We start from the raw sequence: 13,601 nt of genomic DNA on the forward strand, positions 1-13,601 counted from the left end.
CAGTCTTAAGTCTTAACCACTACACCACTGAGGTCGATAATAATGTGGGTTTATTAATTTAAATACAGTCATGTCTCGGGCATTTCTTGTGACGTCACACCCCACGCCATCCATAGCGTACCCACGCTAAGTGAGGTCATTATGTGTCTGAACATGATTTGGGATGACTCATGGCCATCGCCGTATATGGGCACGTTTCAAACCTTTCCCTCCCCGGATGTACAGAGTTGTCAAACCCATTAACCCAGTCCTCCACGTCGTGTAATTTCCCCCCGGATGTTCGCCAGCTGTCGACTTCGGCACCGTTTCCCATTATAGACCCCCAACAGCTAGCAAACCCAGTAAACCCACGCTATCTTGCCATCTGATAGTCATTAACGACTTCCGCATCATATGTTTCCTATATCCACAGCTGCAAAGCTCACAAGTCTGACCAACATCCGGTGTGTCCTGACAGAGAGGCCGGGTTCCCACGCCCATCCCACAGCTGCCAAAGTCATTAACCTAGTTAGGTCAGCGTCATGACGCTTCGAGAGGTCAGCTTTCCCACGTGACGTCACACCCCACGCTTAGAGGTCAACGTCCTGTTGGAATTTTCCTCTCATATTTTTGTGTGCAGCTGCCAAAACCATAGCGTAACCACGCTACCTCGGGGATCGTCATCATATATGGTCATGTCTCAATGCGTCCTGAGTTTTGTCCCCTGGAATTTTCCACCCTGAAGCTCCCCGTTACTAAGGCTCACATCTGGTTCTCATTATACACATAAAGAGAGGCCCTACTCAACCAGTTCCTGTCAAAAACCATTAACCCCGTTAGCAAACTTAGAGGTCAGGGCCCATATTTTCGAAGCTATCTTAGTCGTACGAAATCCTATAATCATAGTAGGGTGTGACGTCACTACAGCGCACGCCATAGTGACGTCATAGCTTACGACGATTTTACGATTTCGTAGGCTAAGATTGCTTCGTAAATATGGACCCAGGTTTCTACGCACGCACCTGCCTCTTTTATCGTAACCCGATACCCCCTCTTTGAGTCATTAACGACATCTGCGCCATCTGTTTCCTGTACATCAAAGGACACCCCCCCCCCCCCCCCCCGACAGCTGCATAATCAGATAACACCTCCATAAGTCATGGGCCATTAACGACTCCAGTTTCCTGTATAGACCATGACAGCTGCCAAATCCATTCACTCCGGTCACCGAGGTCAGTTGACAGCTCCCAAAGTCATTAACCCCGTTAGAGTAGCGTCCCCACGCTAAAAGGTCACCCCACTGCCATAGCCATTAACCCAGAGGTCCATGTCAAGGTTTGCGTCTCCATGCCATGACGTCATTAGGCCACGCCTGCCCCACGCTTAGAGGTCAGTATCCCCAAGTGACCCGGGCTCAACAGACCCACCTACTACTAAGGGAAAGCGGACTCTTTCCATGGTACCACGAATAAGAGCGGTCTCCTCTTGGTAACAAGAATGGGACCTATCCCATTGTCATTCAAACTGCACAATGTGTAATGATCGACCCCTGAAAACATGTGCCGACCAAACCTGTGATCCACCCTCACCTCCCAGATCCCGCCAAATGAGGGTCTCTATAGCCACTCACCTCTAAGTTATTACACCACTCACATATTTAAATTATTAGGCTCTATAGCCACTCACCTCCAAATTATAACACCACTGACATATTTAAATTATTAGGCTCTATAGCCACTCACCACTGAATTTATGAAAACATTAAAATGGAAATACATTTCCCGAATCACATCAAACATCACGAAAGTCGCACGAATGGAATTAAAACATGCTGCATTCCCCAAGTCAGATAAGAGGGTGCCATCGTAGCGAAACAGATTGCTCAGAAAACGTAATGTTAGGATATGTAATAAAATAACCCCCATTACTGAATACACACTTATCTATCACCTTGTTGACACGTTTTCGAACTTGTCAGTTGTAACAGCAGAAACGGTACCATGCCAATAAAGGCGGGGTGGGTGGGGCGGGGTGGGGGGGTGGGGGGTTGGCATGTGGCACCAGATGATACGCACCCCCGGGAGTAGAGCTATTAGGCGGTAAAATGAACATTTGATATTGTCAATCAACTCTGCTGCTTTGACTGAGGTTACATCCTTGGAGCCTAAATGTACAAGAACGTACTCTGGCGTAGGATGATAATAAACTAAATTTTGGACATAGCTATCAAATTTCCTGTCAACGCATACCTCTCTTACATTTCCAGAACACCTTGATCAAACTGTGACAGCGAAGCAGCAAAGCGACCTGCCCAGTCAGTTATTGAGGACCCTACAATCCATATGTTCGATTCATTCCCTGTAAACCTTAAATGAATAGTAAACAAACAAATGATCCAATTCAAGGGTTAAGTGAAAACAGTAATCAACAGGCAATACGTACCTTATTGCCCCTGCCTAGGCGTTACATGGTGAACTATAGATGTACATTGATAATGTTGGGTAATATGTTAAATAATAGTCATGTATTTATCATAGTTGTTTAACCTTCACTGAATCATTTACTTTGGTATGTAACGCGTTGGAAAGTGGCAATCTAATGTACCTTTAAAAAGATTAACCTTTCCAACGACCCCATGTTTTAATTGTTTCACCGAGAATTCCCCGCAATGCGCACTCAGTTGCTGCACCAAGTTTTTGAATGTGTGTGATCTGAAATTTCCCGTGTGAATTCGGCAAAATTTTAATACTTTTTGCAGAGCTGCGGAAAACTGGTACCTTGTAAGTGGTGATCTATCAAAATGGACATAAAGCTGTGGATTTTCAGCCCCTTTGCGCTTCCCAAGGAAGCTATGCAAGGCTAAAGCCGGGCACACCAAAGTATTTTCTCCAGTGTCTATTTTGAGGGTGGTGGAATATCTCCTTTGGTCCATTTTTGATTCCATTACACGGCTTAGAATCAAATTTATGTATATATGGTGATGGCCTTTAATTGAAATGTCACTTAATTTTAATGGTCTTGTGTATATATGAGTTTTTGCTTCTTATAGTTAATTACCCCACCGTTAGAAATCCATGAAACGCCAATGTAAACCCGATTTGAATAAAGCTGCTTTGTAAACTGATGAGCAAACTTTGGGAAGGACTGTTGTCAACTGTTGTAATATAGCAAGAGTTATGGGGGATTTAACATCTTTTTGGTGTGACTGTCGCCGTAAACCCTCTGAGAGTGTTGTAATAACAAAAACGTTAGTATGGAATATTTGTAAAAGTTAGATAACCCAGATATATATGTTGTAATTAACTGTGGCAGGCGAGAAACCTTGTAAGGAAAGGTATGCAATGTAATTCACTAAGCAATCGACAGGAGCAGGCAAAAAATCTGTAACTTATAACATTTCACAAATGCCTGAAAATGTTTCAGTGCAGTGTTATAAGTTTTTCATGTTGTATCAGCCATAGAAAGTCTGAGTAATCGCTCAGCCTCTGATTTCAAATGTTCCATACTTCACATGTAATTGGTGTTGGTAAAAATCCTGTGTGTGGGGCAATTTCCTTGAATTTCTTGAACTGTGAACGAGAAAAAGAATCCGGTAATAAGTTCTGTTTCCCCGGAATATGTATCGCCGTAAACAAAATATTATGTTTAAGGGTAAGCAAGACAAAGCGACGGACTAGTGACATTGTCTGAGGGGCATAATATGTGTCTTGTTTATTATACAGCCCACTGCTTTATTATCAGTGTTAAAGGCAATTCTCTTATTATCAGATATGGAATGCCAACAAAACTGGAAATAATTCTAGAAATGCAAAATCACGCAAAATTCAGGACTACCAAAATTCAGGTCACTTACTATGAGCCCAGGACCTGGGGTAATAAATGCCAAAACCACCAGATGCATCACCTGCATTATCAGTAAAAAAAAATATCTATCATTTTATTATCAACCCAAAGTGGATCCATCATGATTATAGCTTTCCACAAAATGGAGCCACATCTCCAAATCACTTTTTATATTAGCTGTAATCCTAATTATATGGTGATGTTTCTTAATACCCTTTGTTGCATCAATTAGGCATCTACAAAAAGACCTACTAGGAGAAACAACTTGACATGTAAAATTCAACAGTCCTAACAAAGATTGGATTTCTTTTAAAGACATTTTTTTTCTTGTATAAATGTAACTTAATTCTTGTTGTAGTTGTTCCAAGTTTAACTTAGGAAGCCTCAATACTGAGTGTATCGCGTCAATTTCTGTGCCAAGAAAAACAAGGTATGTCGTTGGGCCAAATGTTTTTTCAAATGCTAGCAGCACTCCCAGATCTTGACAGGTGACAATAAATGATTCTACGCCGTTTGACATTGGGCTGTGTTTGCCTGGCCAAGCAAAAAGGAAGTCATCGAGATAATGCTGAATGTCCTTGCTGTTAGATCGCTGTTCAACACACCAATGGATAGCGGTTGAAACGTTTTCAAAAAGGGCACAACAAATAGCTGCACCCATGGTCAGACACTTGTCAAAATAATATTCATTCTGAAATTTAAAACCAAATAAATCAAAGTCCCCTGGCCAAATAGGAAGAAGTCTAAATGCAGATTTTATGTCTGATTTTGCGAGCAATGTGCTTGGACCTAATGCCTGAATCATGCGTACTACTTAATCGATGGTAGAATAGGTAACTGAACAATAACTGTTAGGGGCCGTCCATAATTTTCAACATTTTCACAAGTGTACAAAGAGTACACTTTGACCCCTCCCCCTCCTAAAAGTGTACATCCCCAAAATGAAAAATGTTGATCGACATTTTTCATTTTCAAAAAAGGTCTACGCTGGCCCCTTATCGACCCCCCCCCCCCCCCCCCCCGTACGGTTTGTGGACGGCCCCTTAATAATAAGTGAATCTAATTTAAACACTAGTGAGCGTATCAGTTTGGAGAGAAGAACAATGTATAGTCTCATAAATACTGGCCTACATGGTACAAATGGTTTCAACCCAAAAATATCATATAAGATGTATCAAGCATATGTTCTACCGAGACTTCTATTTGGCCTGGAAATAATACAGCTGAGTATCTCAGACTGGAGTGTTTAAGGAGATGATTCCATTACAACAGTCTACGAATGTTCCAGTATCTACCACATCGGACTGCGATTGGTGTACTCCATCTCCTCCTTGGAGCATTACGCATGTCTGCAGAGCTTCACAGAAGGCAACTATTAACCTGTTCAATTATTTAGACCCAAAGTTTTTTGCAAATGTTACGTTTATCCTATGTTACGTTCTCCTATAAATAACTATGGTCATTTGCATATTAAAAGCACCATTCTATAGGGCGTTTCAAACTAATGTTCGGTTCTATCGTCCTATCCACACAAATCGTAGTATGACCTATATTTAAGAAAATATCTGTAAACATGAAGCAGGCGCGGATTCAGGTGGGGAGTTCAAGTGACAAAACCTCAGTTTGAAAAAAAAAATATGTATCAAATATTATAATTATATTGTGGAATACACAAGCGCGCGCGCTGAAGAGAGAGAGAGAGAGAGAGAGAGAGAGAGAGAGAGAGAGAGAGAGAGAGAGAGAGAGAGAGAGAGAGAGAGAGACGTCATTTATGTAACGACGCACTCAACATATTTTAATCCATGGTTATATGGTTATAGGGGGAGAGAGAGAAGAATATGGTATGCATGCGATTGGTGGAGGTGTGACCCTCTGCACAACCCCAACCCCACTTAAGGCTTCTTTTGTATATGGAGCGGGACGTAGCTCAGAGGTAAAGCGTTCGCTCATGGTAGGTCGACTGATCGATCCCACATGGTGGACCCATTGGGTTGTGTCTAGTTCCAGCCTGTGCACCACAACTGATGTATAAAGGCTGTGGTATGTGCTATCCTGTCTATGGGATGGTGCATATAAAACGTCCCTTAATGCTTATTAAAATTGCTTATCGGAAACAGTGGCCCATGTGGCGGTAGCGAGTTTCTTTCTCACTGTCATAATGCTCCTTAACCGTTTTGTCTGACGCCACATAAACGTATATCAAATGCGTTGAGTGCGTCGTTAAATAAACATTTATCTCGTATGTATGTGTAGTCTATATGCATTTCTAGTCGATTAGTTTATAGGTTGTTAGGTTGTTTGATAGTGAATGATATGGAAATAAATTGTTTTTGGTGTTCAAGAGTTCATGCATACATTAAAGTAATACTCCTGATGGGTATGGAGAAATAACGTAATCAGTCGACGAACTCATTTCTTCATCACTATCTTCGTTAAGGGGGACTATCACAGGGGGTATTTTATTTCTTATAAAACTATTTTGTTTTCTAAAATCTTCTTCGATCTTTATTACATGTTTAACTGCGTCAGAGAAGTGTGTAGGTGTGACAGAGTTCAATGCATGTGCAAGTTCTCTCCGCACCGTGGTCATTTTACCATCATTATGACGAGCTATGTGCCCTTTGACTTGACTCCAGATGAGTTCTATCGGATTGAGTTCAGAATGTCTTGGCAGCAGTCTTAGACGCAAGTGCCCATGGCGTTCAGCAATACCATCAGTAACAAATTGCTTTGCACATTTGTTACTTTTCACAAGTTCATAAAGAACTGGCTTTGTCATGTTACTCTCAAAAGGTATATTTTTGTTTCGTAGCCACGGCTGAATTTCTTCCTTTTTAGCGTTTAGTGCAGGACATCGTGTAATCTCAGTTAATTTGTTGTGGTAGCTTGCGTTATCCATGACGATAACAGAAGGTTCTGGTAGAGAAGGCATAAGTTGTTATTCAAACCATTTGATGAAATTGTCATGATTCATCTCACCATGATAGTCTCCGTCTGTTTTTTTAGCCTCAAAGATCAATTCACAGCCATCTATCAATCCATATTTATCACAGCCAGCATGACAAATAATAAGTCTTTTTCCCTTCCCAGTCACCGAACAAAGTTTAGGAACTCGATCAGCAGCGTCTGATTTCGGCAGGTGATTGGCAGTACTTGTGCCCGGGTGGATATCTGTCCAGTGGTGGGATGTTGTGTGGCTGACATTCACCCAGGTCTCATCTTGATACACTATTAAATACCCCTGTTCTCGTAAACTGGATATTTCATGGAGATAGGACAGTCTCCTGTGTGATATATTGGCGTCCTCAAAAATCACTTTTCCGGTTGTAGACATATGTTGGTATTTAAAATCGAGGTCATGGAGTGTTCTTTGTAAAGTTGATATGGATATGTTGATTCCACATTCCTCCCTTAAAGCCACGTTAATCTTATGTAATGTAGGTAATTCGCCCTCTCTATAAAATCTGTATACTCGTCGTTTAATAACATGTTTATCAAATAAATCGATGAGTTTTCGGTCGCGTTTTTTAACAGTGATTTCTGTGCTTGGATTCGTAGAGCTTGGATTTTTCACAGTTCTTTTTACTGTTGAAACCGAAACTTTAAGTGCAGCGGCAACTCGATCGACAATTCGATAAGAAGCATACCGAGGTCTACTGTGCTGATATTCATCTTCAAAATAATCGAAAACGTACTTAATACACAATTTTACATCAACTGAAGTGTTTTTCTATTTACCCATATTTTTCCTCAAATAACAATAGCAAGAATGTCGACTACTACATTTTCAATGAATTTATATACCCTACCTAACTTGTATTTTACGTGGTTTACACATTGCTACAATAGCACGTGTGTTGAGGCCCATTTTGTAATAAACGACCAATTTTGTAATAAGTACCCATTTTGTAATAAAAAACGACCCATTCTGTAATAAACGTAGGTACCCATTTTGTAATAAAATCGGACCCATTTTGTAATAAAATCGGACCCATTTTGTGATAAAAATAGGTACCCATTTTGTAATTAAAAACATGCCCATTCTGTAATAAAGGCTTAAAACGTCAGAATAAGACATAGATGTTAAATATATACAAATTGAAATAAATTTAAACTTTGTGTTTAGATTTTATTCAGTGGTTGGAAGTTCGTCAGGAATACGAATATGTCTTAAGGTTGATTCTGTAAGTGAACCTATTCAGTTTTTCCGTTCATCCATTACTCCAGACCGCTCGCTTGAGGTGCTTGTGTCGCAGGATCGAACTTCTGTGGACACACAAATTGGGGTTTTTGTCTGTTCCAACCAGTACCCTAAAACTGGTATACTAAAAGCCCTGGTATGTACTATCCTGACTATGGAAAAGTGCATATAAAATATCCTTGCTGTTTTTCGTAACCCATCGTGTGGTATTATCTATCATGATCGGGGCGGGATCTAGCTTAATCGGTTGAACGTTCGCCTGGGGGACTTGGGTAACAGGATAGAACCTCCTCGGTGAACACATCAATTGGGATTTTTGCCGTTCCAACCAGTTCCCCCCCCCCCCCCCCCCCCCCCCCCATTACGCCACGGCTGTTACATTATAATCTAAGTGTAGATATGTGTAAGAGAAAGTAACCTACATGAATGTGTTGTAAAACCGTAGCAGCTGATTAAAAACAGTGGGTTTAATCAACAACTACTTAAGCTGAAATACACTCAAACTAGTATCCGTCAAAAGTGATTTCCCACTGACACTCCCTCCGCACACCCCCCAGCCGCCCTACCCCATCCCCCACCCACCACGAGAAAGTGAACAATACACATAAAACACATGTGATCATTCAGCCGATGGTTGTGGAAGTTAATTCTACAATTATTGTGTACAGGTACTGTCCCTTAACCGATTTACCGCTTACACTGTACTTTAGTTTGCCGCCTGACTATGTGCTCATATGCGGTCTTGAATGCACATATATATATATATATAACTACACACACTTGCCTTTCTTATTCTTATTCTTCTTTTGTTATGGTTACCGGCAATATTAGGTATATATATATATTTCTTTCTAAACTTCTATATACATTTGCTAATAATCCCATAAATATGAACATTTTAAATATATACACTGTAATAATATTACAGAATTTTTGAATAAGATTTGATGTATTTGAATAAATTGCTGCACAACTAATTGAACGATCCCATAGATTAAAAATATACCATGTGAGACACTAGAAGTGTCAGGAAATGTTAAATCGTAGTAACTGAACATGAACTATCCCTTATGCATGACAATAGGAAACTATTTAAGTTAATTCATAAATGTGCTAATAATATTTCGATAAGGAACATTGTGTATCAAAACCGGTTTATTTTTTACATAAATTATAAGCATGTACAGGTACTTCCTCCTGAAGTCAACACAAAAATATTATTATAAATGTATGAATTCACTGAAAAATAAACATATATTTTGAAAAGAACTGGAAAAAAAACCTTGTTTTCAAAACTATATATTTACAGAGACACACACAGATAAATACAACGATGGACACACAGACACACAGAGAGAGAGAGAGAGACAGACAGACAGACAGACAGACTGACAGACTGACAGACAGACAGACAGACAGACAAGCAGAGAGAAAAACAGACAGATAAGCAGAGAGAAACAGAGACAGAGATACAGATATAATGAGACATACAGAGAAACAGTGAGGGAGAGAGAGAAACAGACAGACAGACCTGTATTGCAAAAAGAACTGAAAGTTGTTGGCCAAACCGTCATCGTTTCTAACAAAGGAAAGTTCTCCTTGAATAATGAAAATGTTCATGAAAAAAAAAACGTTATCCAAACTATATATTCACAGAGACACACACAGATAAATACAAAGATGGACACACAGACACACACACAGAGAGAGATAGAGAGAGAGAGAGAGAGAGAGAGAGAGAGAGAGAGAGAGAGAGAGAGAGAGAGAGAGAGAGAGAGAGGACTGACAGACAGACAGACAGACACAGGCAGGCAGGCAGACATATATGCAGAGAAAGCAATAGAGACAGAGATACAGATAGAATGAGACATACAGAGAACCAGTGAGGGAGAGAGAGAAACAGACAGACCTGTGTTGCGAAAACTTAACCAAACTGTCATCGTTTCTAACAAAGAAAAGTTCTCCTTGAATAATGAAACTTTTCATGGGAAAAAAAACCTGTTTTCAAAAATATATATTCACAGAGACACACACGGATAGACAAAACAACAGACACACAAACACAGAGAGAGAGAGGAGGAGGGAGGGAGGGAGAGAGAGAGAGAGAGAGAGAGAGAGAGAGAGAGAGAGAGAGAGAGAGAGAGAGAGAGAGAGAGAGAGAGAGAGAGAGAGAGAGAGCGTCCGTTTGGTTGCGTAACATTTATAATTTTCTTTTCCCAATACAACTTATTCTAACATTATTATTATGCAGAAGCAGGATGTCGTTAGAGGACTGCCGAAATAGAATAATGATTAGTGATCGTAACCACCATATGATGAATAATATGAATTTAAAAATGTAAGAAATTCGATCATTTCCAAAATATATCGTTTATGATAAATTTCCCAAAATATAACGCGGAAACAACCAACCAGGCACTGTACGATCTGCGGTTTTGTGAGAATAACTGTCGTATTCTCAGGCCAAGCCCACTGTTTTTACCCGCAATTCTAATTAATTTCTGAACACATAACTTTTTCAAGTGCGCCACATAAATGCAGTTGTTCAGCTGAGAAATCGTCAATATGTATTTCTGGTAAGAAAGATTCTGTCAGTTTTCTAAGTCCTGTGGATACCCTATTAAACGTTCCGAGCATGTGACAGTCATCATACATACACCATCTAATGATTTCCTTAAAAATCTCGTTTGGTAAAGCCTGTCCGTCACCGCACTCCCCTTTGTTAGATGCATTAATTATACCGGTGTTGCTAATTAGACATTCCGTATCACTGTCAGTTACTGGTGTGGAATGTGTTACAAGAGAAGGATACTCGTGATCATCATCTAATATAGAATCATCGTCAGACTGTAAACGATGTATAGTGTCATGAACTATTTCGGCTGAATTACTTAAACTGACGTAATGTTCCCCGTGACCTTCAGCAATATGACCAAGAACGAGTGTTGGCAATGCTGGATTAAAATGATTTGAGGGAGATAGTAAGGTTGTTGCATGAGGTCCGAGACTAGAAAATATAAAAATGTTCACAAAGAACAATTGCGCAGCTCGCTGCAGGGTGATATGATCACCGAAAGTACCACTATTCTCCATATTAGTAAGCTTATCAGCACAGCATATATACACAGTATGTATAAACGCACAAGAGAATTCAATTATTATATTCATCAATTACACGCTTTTGGTTTTCATGTTAGGTAATAATACAATGAAATATATAAAATAAAAAATTACCTACATGCATAAAAGTATTACATTCACAAACAGTATAAAAGAAAAGTGACAACTAGTATGCTTTTAGACAAGAGAGTGCCTTAACTTATAATTTTTATGCCAAACTAATACACTTATCAATATTAATTAAATCTTTAATGTATGCTTCTTTAACATCACAAAGTATTTTAATCAGCTGTTGCTGTTCCGATAATTTTTTTTATTACAAAATGGGTACATATTACAAAATGGGTCGTTTATTACAAAATGGGCCTCAACACACGTGCAGTCATAGATCGAAATAATGATGTTATTGACCAAGCCATGCTATCGTATTTTGAACATTCAGGGCTGTGTCTGCGGGATGAAAAAGTGGTTGAACCCATACAAGTCCGAACAATAGCCCTTTGGTTTTTCGCATTACAAATGTAACACCCTACCCCCAAACCCCAGCCCCTAGCACCACCCTAAATACTATATATACGTATGAGTTCCCAATTTAGAGGCAAATTAAATAACGTTTTTATTATTATTTGATGTTGGTGGCCTTTGACATTTTATCCCCCCCCCCCCCCCCCCCCCCCCCCCCCCGGTCTTCTGGGTCCGGCCCTGCATTAAATTTATTTATAAATTTGGAAAGCACATTCCTGCGGTGTGTGAGGTGATTTGTGTTTATTACTGTGCTACACCTCAGTTGTGATAACATTAGCTAAATTTATTAAATATAATGCACCTACAAGAAAGGGTTACATGTTCTGTTTGTTTACATCTATGTTTAACGGAATGATTAGACAATGCTGTTACACACTGCAAAACAATAATAACCTTGATTTAGTGAAACAAGCTATAATGGCCTTCACGTAGCCTCAGATCCCAATGTTTTGATATGCAAATGACCTTAGTTATTTATAGGAGAAATAACGTGCATTCAAACGACACAGAGATTTTTAAAAAGTGGAATTAAGTCAACTTCGTGCATTTTATATGATGATTTGTATATAAAACCTGTCGGGGTTTGGGTTTGTTTTCATGTAAATGCAAAGAAAACAAATATCGAATAGGAAATAAACGTAACATTTGCAAAAAACTTTGGGTCTAAATAATTGAAAAGGATAATAGTTTCCCATATCTTGTGTTAAGCTGTAACAATACTACAATACAAGAATTAGCGATCAGACAAACTGCTGTTAATATGAATAATCCTTGATCTTTTCCTCTGTTTTTTTGGCCGAGTTGTTGGTACATTGGAACTCTATCAGTTACCCAATTTGAATGAACTGTTTGACCATCTACCAACAAAATTGGTGTGAAAAAGAATTTAGTCACTAAACAAATCAATCTTTTTTTGACAAATAAATGTATTACTGAACTAACAGAAAAATCTACTTTAAATATGATGAATTTGACCTCTCTGTGTATTGGCAGTATAATTTGGGACTCAGCAGAATCAACAGTGACTGAAGCTCGGAAAGAGGTCACCAGAGGGCGAATGATAACAGGAACATATATGCTTCAAACAAACAAAAGCAAATTCAGTCACTATCATATAGATCCAACCTGCCCACTATGTTGTATTGAAGATGAAGACATTGTTCATGTACTAACCCGGTGTCCAGAATACCATTCATTAAGAACACTTTATATGCAAAAAAGTAATAGAGAGCTAATAAAGTTATTAGGTATCACCACTTGGAATTAAAAATGTAAAGACAAAACTCGTTTAACAAATCATCCTGGACAGCATAAATCTGTATCAGTATAAGTAAAATTTGAGCTTAGACCGGTTAAATCGCCTGTCTATAGAACTATGTGATAAAATACATTTGAAAAGAATCACTGCATTAAAGGGACATTCCCGAGTTTGCTTCAATTTTTAAGATGTTATCGACTAACAGAGACTTTTTTAACGACTGTAATTACATATCAAATATATTTTTCTGCATAAAATATTAGTGGCTGTATATTAAACGTGTTTCTGATCGTCCTAATATATGTACTAGGTTAAATTTCATTTTATTTCCTAAAAACTATTTTTTTCGTACATATGAAATTATTTGAAGACAAAATCCAGTTTGGGCTTCCTACAAATATTATGACGACCAGAAACACATTGAATATACAGACACTGATATTCTAAACAAGAAAATATATTTAATATATAAGTTTAATCGTAGAAATATTTTATTAGTCAGAAACATCTTACAATGCAGCAAACTCAGGAATGTCCCTTTAAGAGTGCAGTGGCTGCTTGTACTTTAATCTCAATCTAAATCTCATTCCAAATGGAAAATCTACTGAAATATTTATACACATTCCAATAAAATTGCTTACTATCCTAAACTATCGAATTCCGTACCCCATCGAA

General features: G+C 38.9%; 1 protein-coding gene across 1 annotated transcript in view; it reads left to right on the forward strand.

Annotated features, from left to right (window-relative positions):
- Positions 1-1,174: 1,174 nt before the first annotated feature.
- LOC121377946 (glucose-6-phosphate isomerase-like) overlaps positions 1,175-13,601 on the forward strand; it is a 40,469-nt gene continuing 28,042 nt past the window's right edge. The window contains exons 1-3 of the mRNA XM_041506040.1: positions 1,175-1,211; positions 2,738-2,759; positions 4,181-4,252. Of these exons, the coding sequence (XP_041361974.1) occupies positions 1,175-1,211; positions 2,738-2,759; positions 4,181-4,252 (131 nt within the window). The remainder of the gene's footprint in view (positions 1,212-2,737; positions 2,760-4,180; positions 4,253-13,601) is intronic.

This window comes from Gigantopelta aegis, chromosome 7, assembly GCF_016097555.1.
Source record: "Gigantopelta aegis isolate Gae_Host chromosome 7, Gae_host_genome, whole genome shotgun sequence".
Classification (NCBI taxonomy): Eukaryota; Metazoa; Mollusca; class Gastropoda; order Neomphalida; family Peltospiridae; genus Gigantopelta; species Gigantopelta aegis.